The 9,727-nt window shown below is 38.8% G+C and overlaps 1 protein-coding gene across 3 annotated transcripts in view; it reads left to right on the top strand.

Annotated features, from left to right (window-relative positions):
* The first annotated feature begins 492 nt into the window (after positions 1 to 492).
* Positions 493 to 9,727, top strand: part of LOC137973662 (N-acetyllactosaminide beta-1,6-N-acetylglucosaminyl-transferase-like) — a 24,975-nt gene continuing 15,740 nt past the window's right edge. For 2 of the 3 annotated variants that reach the window (XM_068820517.1, XM_068820518.1), the window contains exon 1: positions 493 to 713. Coding sequence is in view for 1 of the 3 variants with exons in the window: in XM_068820519.1 (XP_068676620.1) it covers positions 3,724 to 3,774 (51 nt within the window). In the remaining 2 variants the exon portion in view is untranslated. Of the gene's footprint in view, positions 714 to 3,670; positions 3,775 to 9,727 lie in introns of those variants that run through there. The other variant, XM_068820519.1, reaches the window with a different exon arrangement.

The raw sequence follows: 9,727 nt of genomic DNA, 5'->3' as shown, positions 1-9,727 counted from the left end.
TGGCATTTCTTATAAGGTTTTTTTCTGTTGACAAGAAGGAAAGTATAATACATTAATTTTTAAAAGAACATTTAATAGGCTGTGCTTGCTTATGTTAGCTTGAGATTATATACAAAACGAAAGGAATAGCGAACTCATCTTACCTTAGCAGACTTCAACTGACAGGGCCGTCTCGGCTGAACTCCCACCTCAATCGATCTATGACATTTACTCGGAAATCTGCCTAACTCAATATTGTGCATGAAGCCGCCGACGAAAATTCGATCACACAAGAGCGAAAGACTGTTAAGAAGTTTTACCACTGAAATACCGCTATTCCGAAAGAAAAAAGGTGTACACGATACTGTGGCTAAAAAAGATTCCTATAGCAAGTAATGGAACAAGACATCTTCGGCCGCCATTTTGTTTGTTATTTCGCTCGCTCGCTCGCGTGTCAAAAAAGCCTGGGCACAAGCAAATTATCAACCAATCAGACAAAAGTCCCCCTTGCTCTACGGACATTTTATCGATCCGACTAACTGCCCCTGGGTCTCCGAGGATGTGTTTACCTTGGAGACGCCCCCTCCCTGACACATTTGTCATAGGTTCAAATTTGACTTTTTTGCAAATATACCAAAGTTAAACATAAGTTTGAGTCTCTGGAGATTGGGTGAAGAGAGAAAAAGCAAAGTGATAGCAAAAGAACAGAGCAAAGAGATCGATACATGTGATTGGTAAGTTAGAAACTATTTATTCCGCTTGCCTTGAGATCCCGTGTTAAGACCAGTCCTGAACACTTTCTGAATTTGAACCTGGTAGTCTCTGTTTCAGCTTCTCGGTTACACTTGTAAATATCCAGCTAGTGTGCCTCCGAGTTCGGATCTTTTACAGTTGCTGTTGTTGTTCAACTGTGTCGTTTCGAACACGGACGGCTCCATACAAGTGGTTTAGAAAGAACCAATGGCACCCAGCGAGTAATTTCGTTAAATATCGGTTTGGAAGGAAGGTGGGCTAGAATGTTCGAATACTTTCGAATATTTCAACTCATTTGTTGGAGGACAACTAATATTTTAGACATTTTTGTGAACATATTTCCTAGATATTTCGGAAAAGTAGTGAAGATGCTGAAGAGCGCGTAAACAATTCGAAACCAGTAATTTCGAAACCAGCTGAGTATTACTTTGTAATATTAGAAATAGAATAAAATCTGAAGTTTTTTTTGTTTTTTAGCCGCTATTCATCATCCCGCTTCCACCGCCGTAAAGTAGGATACTATTTAGCAAGCAAACGTTTGCACGATATGCTAATTAAATTCGTTTTATGCTTGGCGTGTCTATGGAAGTTTGGAGGCCTGTTGGAAGTTTAGAAACTAGAGGGAAGACTTACTCAGTACTCTCCAGATTTTCCAAATGCATCCGTAACTCTAAATATAGACACAGAGCTGAAGGCTTAAGCCAATTGTTATAAAATATATCGAAGGAAAATTTTACGAGCAAGCTTGATTGATGATTGTATTCAAATTTTGTAATAGAAACAGGAGGATGTAAACTGCAGGTTACAGGTCGTTGTTTTGCCATAACTGAAACAACTCAAACCTTTACAAAAATGCTAACCTTAGCCTTATACGTTATTTTATAGGCCTAATGTTAACATTAGTAAAGGTTTGGGTTGGCTGAATTTTGTTTGTAGCGGAGCTCCGCGCGCGCCGAAGGTCCCCAGGCAGTAAGAATAAATAACCAGGGAGCTCCGCTCCGCGGTATCATGATAAAATGATTGTGGCGTGTGCTCAGAAGGTGGCACCGTCCTTAAGATTCGTTCTATTGCCGTTCTTTTCAAATGATAGAAGATAGATGTAAGAACTTTCAGTGCTCCGCGCAACCTTGTCGATCCATCACTTGTATTCCTGAAGACAGATGTCTCACTCAAAAATTCAATATTAAAGTGCTAGTAGTAATTTTCGGATTATTAAAGTGCCTTCGACAGTCGCGGTTGAGGATACGAGCACAAAGTACTTCTTGAGATGGTTTCAATATAAGCGCCGAATACTATGACTCATGTGACAGAATTCAGTGCAATACTTTGCTCTTGACAGTAAGTGCGATCTGTTTGATTTAAGAAGGTAGCTTTAGTCAAAATAACTACGGCTTATTTCTGAGTGTGGCTTGAGTACAGTTATTGGTATTCTACTCTTTTAAAGAGTTTTTTCTCGACTTTTTCTGGTGTTATCATCTTCATAAAGAAACATTGACGATACGAGAAGAATGCACCACAATTGACCAGGTTCAGCTCGAGTGCATTTTAGTTCGTCAAATGGAAATAACTTAGCCCGAAAGCAATGAAACGTGGATAAATGGGCTGCAACTTAAAGGCCATATCTCTACGGCAATAAAGGAAGACAGCAAAGGGCTTGCATATGTACCTCGTAAGTTACACTCGGAAACTAGTTAAGATGTGGATCATCGCAGTTAGAAACGTTACTTGAGCGGGTAACAAAGGAAAGCCTGAAGAATTCAGGATTGCAACGGGAATCCCGCGGCAAGCGTGAATTTTTCGTTACTTCTCGAGCAACAACCTGTCACTCGGGCAAGTAACGTCAATAATCAGCCACCTCTTCTTCAGTTTGTTCGCAAGTACAATCTCGAGGAGGTTTTGTCCTAGTCTCTCGTCTGTTTGTGAAAAAGAGAGTTTTAAAGACATTCGGGAAAAGCCAGGCACGACGGCTAAAGTTTTTGAAGCAAACGTGATTGAGTACTTTCATCATTCATGCAGTGTTTCTTCGTGCAAAAAATGCTGTCTGAAGTACGGCGAGATGGAAAGCCTAAAAAAGGGATGTTATAATGGTGATAGTCGTTTTCTTTAGATTCAATATTTAATACATTGTAATTTGTTAAAATCTGTAGATGTCTTTGTCCCCTATTCGTTAACTTTCTCATACAATGACAATGACTGAACGTTTTCATGACGTTAGCGGATGATTGTCTGCCAATACCTTTGTTTGTAGTAAGTGCTCTTTGTTTTTTGGTAAAGTTCGTGCAATAACGTCCTGTCTGTCTATTAACTTTATTGGTCTCATAAACAATATGTACTAACCACTGTACGTACAAATTTAAAAAAAAAACCAACCCAAAGTTACTAGTAATCCGTCGCACAAATTATAGCCCCAATCAATTTAGCCCTCCTGACTTGCTCAGACGAACTTGACTGAACAAACTCTAGGGAAAGTGAGACTTAAAACTTCATTTACCTTCATGCTTGGCAGCTATTCTAATATTATAATGGATATCAACAAAATCATAACTGATACAAGAATACAAAAGGTTGGAATGTAGTCCAACAGTCGGGGCGCTTTACCTTCATGCTTGGCAGCTATTCTAATATTATAATGGATATCAACAAAATCATAACTGATACAAGAATACAAAAGGTTGGAATGTAGTCCAACAGTCGGGGCGCTTTACCTTCATGCTTGGCAGCTATTCTAATATTATAATGGCTATCAACAAAATCGTAAAGGATAGAATAATACAAAAGGTTGCGTGTGGTCCACTGGTTAGGGCGCTATACTTCGTGCCTGCACTTATAATTATAATAATAGCCAACTGATTTGCCTCGGGCCACCGCTTTTTCATTGTCCCTGAAAAGCCTTTACGTATGTGGAGTGGTCAATTAAATATGAATCTATGTATATACGTATAGCTGACACTGAACATGACGAGGAAAGGGAAGAGGGTGAACTGATGAGAAATGGATTTTAAAGAAACGCCATTGTCGCCAAATACAGGCCCAAGCGTTTTGGTGAGGTAGAGAAAGCAAACTTTTGCTAAAAAATCGCTGTAACGTTAAAACAACTTTTGGCAAAGAGTAATCTCAAGCGGCCGCATGTCTACGGCATTTCAAGACACGCGTGCGTTCAATGGTTGCCTCAAACTCATCACACATAGCCATTTACTCGAAAAGCAATTCCTGGGTAATATAACAGCCAAATGCATTCCACAATTTGCGAATTCAGTCAAACAAAACTCAAAAGATATTTCTAAACATTGCATTTGCTAGGAAATTAATGGGAAACAATACGAAATTGATTGAATCAATGGATTTGCCAGCTGCTGAATAGTTATAGATCCTGCCGATATGATTAACATTAAACCGTAAAGCAAGTTTTGCTGTCGTTTCTGCGAATGATCGTTACAGTCTTCTATCTTTTTTATTTATTATTATTATTTTAATTTCTATTATCCGGGTTGGCGTAGTCAGTCCGCGCAGACGTTTCGGTCGATGGTATGTTTTCATCGAAGTCACAAATTGTTGTGTTATCTTTTTTAACTTTCCCGTATCCCGTACCTTTGGCCACAGCATAAGGAACGTCCCGAAAATTTCGCGATTTCATTGGCTGCAAGTATGAATCACGTGTAAGTTAGGTTGCGTCGCAGAAGACAAAGTACAACTCAAATCTTCAGAATGGGGAGAGGGAGAAGGCATTTCACCTAGATCATTCTCGAAAGTTGCGCCAACCATTGCTTTCCTTCATAGCCGGCTGAGCAGGGATTTAAGCTCGGAAATCTTACAGCTGTGTTTTAGTAAAGCGTCCACTACTGAGTGGGGTTAATGTACGTCGTATCTCACAGATATTTTACATCGCGACCCGTAGGAGGAAAACAGCCATTAATTTTTAAGTTATCAAACGAACATTTCAACCGGGGAGCAAACATTTTGTCTAAACACCAAACTTGAAGCAACTTTCACATGTACGATACTCATTAATAACATTCAGAAATCTAGCCAAAGTTCTCACTCAGATAAATTAAAGTGTTGCACTCTTTCGAAGATGTTACGGTTCATTACCTAGAGTACTTTTTTATCGCTCATGTTAATGTGGACACAAAAATAATGACTAAAGTAATTGCCACAAGAATAAATAATGTATTACCTGATATTATACATGTCATCAAACGGGATATGTTAAGGATCGCTTTATAGGAGAAACCATTAGATCAATTTATGATACAATGGAATTTACGGCAGAGGAAAATATCCCAGACCTACTGGTATTTATTGATTTCAAAAAAGCCTTTGATAGCGTTGAATGGAATTTTCTATGCCGGTGCCTAGAGATATTTAACTTTGGGCCAGACTTTATTCACTGGGTGAAAACGTTTTACAAGAATATACAAAGCTGCTCCATAAATAACGGCATGGCGTCAAATTTCTTTTCGCTTGAACGCGGTGTTCGCCAAGGAGACCCTCTCTCTCCCTATCTTTTTATCGTAGCAGTGGAAACGCTAGCAATTGCCATTGACAGAACCCAAGTATAAAAGAAATTAGTATTGTATTGGTAAAAAAGAAACAAAACTCTTACAATACGCTGATGACCGTGACACCACGGCCATTCTCTCTGACACTAACTCTGCAAAAATATTGTTTGACCTACTAAACAGTTTTGAAAGCATCTCTGGTCTTAAAACTAATTATACAAAAAGTGAAGGCATGTGGATTGGATCATCCAAAAACAACAATGAAAAGCCATTTGGCATCAAATGGTCTGATGAACCTGTTAAAGCATTGGGAGTTCACTTTACTTATGATCAACACCTGCTTAAGGAAAGACTGGATAGCATTAAAAAACTTATAAACATTTGGTCGTCGAGGAATTTATCTATATATGGTAAAATTACAATAATCAAATCATTTCTTATTCCAAAGTTTGTTTTCATATGCTCTATGTTACCCACACCTAGGGAAGTGGTTAAAGAATTGAATGAAATGATATTCAAATTCCTATGGAACGGCACAGATAAGGTAACTCGAGTGTCAACAATAAATGAATATTCAGAGTGTGGTCTAAAAATGATTGATCTGGAGTGCATGGTGAATGAAGTCTTTAAGGTTAGCATGGCTTGAAAGGATTTTTAATAATAATGATGGAATATGGAAGAGATATCTGAGACACAAATTACAACCCTTCGGTGGTATCAAAGAATATATAATTTCTTGCCAATTTTACCATGAACTTTTGTCATGGTGGTCAGAATTCCGCGAAACGTTCCCTTCATTAGAAAAAAATTGGGATAATATTATTTGGAATAGCAGAGAAATAGGTATAGATAAAAAACCAGTTTTTTACAAAAATTACTTTGATTGTAGAATTGTTTACACGCATAACCTTCTACTGGACCTTGACAACAGACAATCTTACAGCATATTCTCAAAAACTATAAAGAAAACTAACTTTCTGCAGTGGGCCGGCCTTCGTCATTCTATGCCACCCCATTTAAAAGTCTCCGTCTATAACAGCCCTCACATTTGTGACGGAATACAAAGTCTTTGACGAAATGGAAAAGAAATCAAAAGTTTATTATTCACTTCTTGTCGGAAAGAAAGCGCAGCCACCCTGTATAGTCCATACACTGCAAAGAAATTTTAATTCACGGTTTTCTGATCAAATAGAGCACTTTTTTATTTTAGCTCACCGTGTTGCCCTCGAATCATACGTCAAGGCCTTTCAATACAAATTTCTTTCTTATCTCTATACTCTACACCAACACAAAATTGCACAAAATCGGTTTTAGACCGAATGATCTGTGCAGTTTTTGTAAGGCTCGGTCAGAAACTTTAAGCCACTTTTTTATCAATGTTCACATTCCAGACATTTCTGGACATTTCATCAACGGGTACACCTCTCTTTGGAAAATGTTTTATATGGAATAATATCGCAAAAATGCCCTTTACTTAATTTACTCAATTATTTTGTTATCATTGGGAAATTGTTTTTGTGTGACTGCAGAAGAAGCCAAATTAATCCAGAAATTACTGGGTTTAACAACAGAATTGTTGTCAAGTGCGAAACAGAAAGGAAAATTAAAAACACGAAAGACTATTTTAAAAAGAAATGGGTGATCATACCAACTCGATAAGCCTATTCGTCTGTTGTTCTATTGTTTGTTGTTGTTGTTGTTGTTGTGTCTGTTTGTCTCTCTCTTTTTAGCTATTTATAATGTAAGGCGTTTTATCCTAACATAAAAATCCACCCTTCAATCTTTAATTTCTTAATAATTAATTTGTTGTAGTTCATTGTCGTAAAACATTGTTAATTAATTTGTCTATTGTGAAAATTAATATATATATATATATATATAACTGCAGACAGTACTGTTTCGGCCTTCTAGGCCTCCTCAGTGCAGTTCTGATGTCTAGGATGGAGGTTAAGCTTATAAAGCCACCCCAAATGTCCCACGCATGTGGTACATCTAAGCCATGCCAGAGTGCTCAAACTAGCGAGCTAGTGAGCATGAGCAATTGCTAGCGGCAATGACTCATCCTAGTAGAGTGCTCAATTTGGACATGAAAGCAAAAGCAAAATGCCAAAGAGCTATATTTAGTATATATATATATTTAGTATATATCTATATATATATATATATATATATATATATACTAAATACTAAATGTGAGTTGCCAATAAGCCCTCGCAGAGTGCTCAATGGCTAATGAAGCTAGAGCTGTGCATACAGTTACAGTTACAAGTAAGATAGACTACATTCCGTGGTCGACAAATTTGTTTCGTAGGACCATGTCCCACTCTTCAGGATCGTACAGTGGTTACTATCACTACAGGATTACTGTTTTTACATGATGGTTTTTTTATCCTGCTACCCATGCGCGTACTTGTAAATTACTGTGCACCACACAGCACGCACTTGCGTGCACGCCAAGAGTAACCATCCACCATGTATATTGAAGAGAATACCGGAAAGCGTAAACCCACGGCTATCAGACATTTCGTCCGATGAATCTACATTCAACAACGCAGTACCACCATACCAAGCGGCCCTGGACAAGAGTGGGTACCAATATACATTGAAATTCCAACCAGGACCGAGCAGAGGAAGGACTATCAGAGCAAGGAAAAGAATCATCACCTGGTTTAACCCGCCTTATGATGCACAGGTCAAGACCAACCTAGGAAAACAGTTCTTACGAATCGAAGACGAATGTTTCCCCAAAGGCCACGCCCTTAGACCAATTTTTAACCGTAAGACGTTAAAGCTATCATATAATTGCATGCCCAATGTCAAAAGCATAATCGACAAGCACAATAAGCGCGTGCTACGAACGCTAGAACCCGAGATAGCCAATGTAGAAAGATCATGTAATTGCTGGAAAAAAGACCAATGCCCCCTTGACAACCAATGCTTAACAAAGGGTATAGTATATCAGGCAACAGTGACCTCAAGCGAGGGAAACGAGAGTTACGTAGGGCTAACTGACACTGACTTCAAGGCTAGATTTGCCAACCATAACCAGTCCTTCAGGAATGTGGCGCACAGCAACCAGACAGAGTTAAGCAAATATGTGTGGCGGTTAAAAATTACAGCATTGCGTGGAAGATTTTGGGAAGGGCGCGCGCGTATTCTAACAGCACCAAAAAATGCAACTTATGTACACTCGAGAAGTATTTTATAATTTGTCATCCAGAGCTCGCCACGCTCAACAAACGATCAGAATTAGCAAGCGGCTGTCGGCATGCAAACAAATTCCTCTTAAAGAAACTGTAATTAAAAATCGTAATTTACAAGTACGCGCTTGGGTAGCAGGATAAAAAAATCATCATGTAAAAACAGTAATCCTGTAGAGATAGTAACCATTGTACGATCCTGAAGAGTGGGACATAGTCCTACGAAACAAATTTGTCGACCACGGAATGTAGTCTATCTTACTTGTAACTGTAACTATATATATATATATATATAGAGAGAGAGAGACAGTTTAGCAGATCCCTTGAGCCAACAACGTATCACCCCCGGGAGGATCGCAAATGGATTCACAGTCCAAGTTGAGGAGAAATTGAGAGAAAGTTACAGGAAACTCAACACTGGACAACATCTGGAGAAAACTGTAATTGCCCTGAGCTGGATTTGAACCCACGTCCCCCTGATCTCTAGTCGGGTGTGATGACCACTACACTATAAGGACAACCATGCTGGCAACATGGCTGATTAATCATTTAATGTGTGGCATTTCTGTGGGACTCCCTAAGGGCCAGTTTTTCTATGTGATAACGCTGGATAAACAAGTGATTCACAGGCGGACAAGGGTAATTAATGTAAGGAGACAGTTTAGTAGATCCCTTGAGCCAACAACGTATCACCCCCAGGAGGATCGCAAATGGATTCACAGTCCAAGTTGAGGAGAAATTGAGAGAAAGTTACAGGAAACTCAACACTGGACAACTTCTGGGGAAAACTGTAATTGCCCTGAGCGGGATTTGAATCCACGTCCCCCTGATCACTAGTCGGGTGTGACGTGGGTGTGACGTGGGTGAGTTTCCTGTAACTTTCTCTCAATTTCTCAATTTCTCAATTTTTCACGGCACATCATGTTCATATCCACCCGTGTTACACAATCTAAATGGGTAATACCCATATAATCTAAATTTAGATCAGTGGGTGCAAGCCATCTCAGATGATCATCCGAGTCATTCAAGCAACTCATTAAATATGCGTTTCCTCTTTCACTTCAATTACATGAAGTTTACCCTATACTTAGAAATTTTCTCGTCAGGAAAAAAAAAGGGAAAAAAAAAGGAAATTTTTTGTTTAAGATGGTCGACGGACATGGATGACAAAAAGGTTGAACCTAGTCCGTTAGCTACGCGTAAGGAATCATCGATAACCACCACACCATCGAAGCACGCTGCTAAATGAAGGCGAATTTTTAAAATATTTAAATAGAGAGCCATTACCAATATTGA

This window comes from Montipora foliosa, chromosome 10 (assembly GCF_036669935.1).
Source record: "Montipora foliosa isolate CH-2021 chromosome 10, ASM3666993v2, whole genome shotgun sequence".
NCBI lineage: Eukaryota > Metazoa > Cnidaria > Anthozoa > Scleractinia > Acroporidae > Montipora > Montipora foliosa.
The sequence above is the reverse complement of the archived record's forward strand: the minus strand, read 5'-3'. Positions and strand labels throughout refer to the sequence as shown.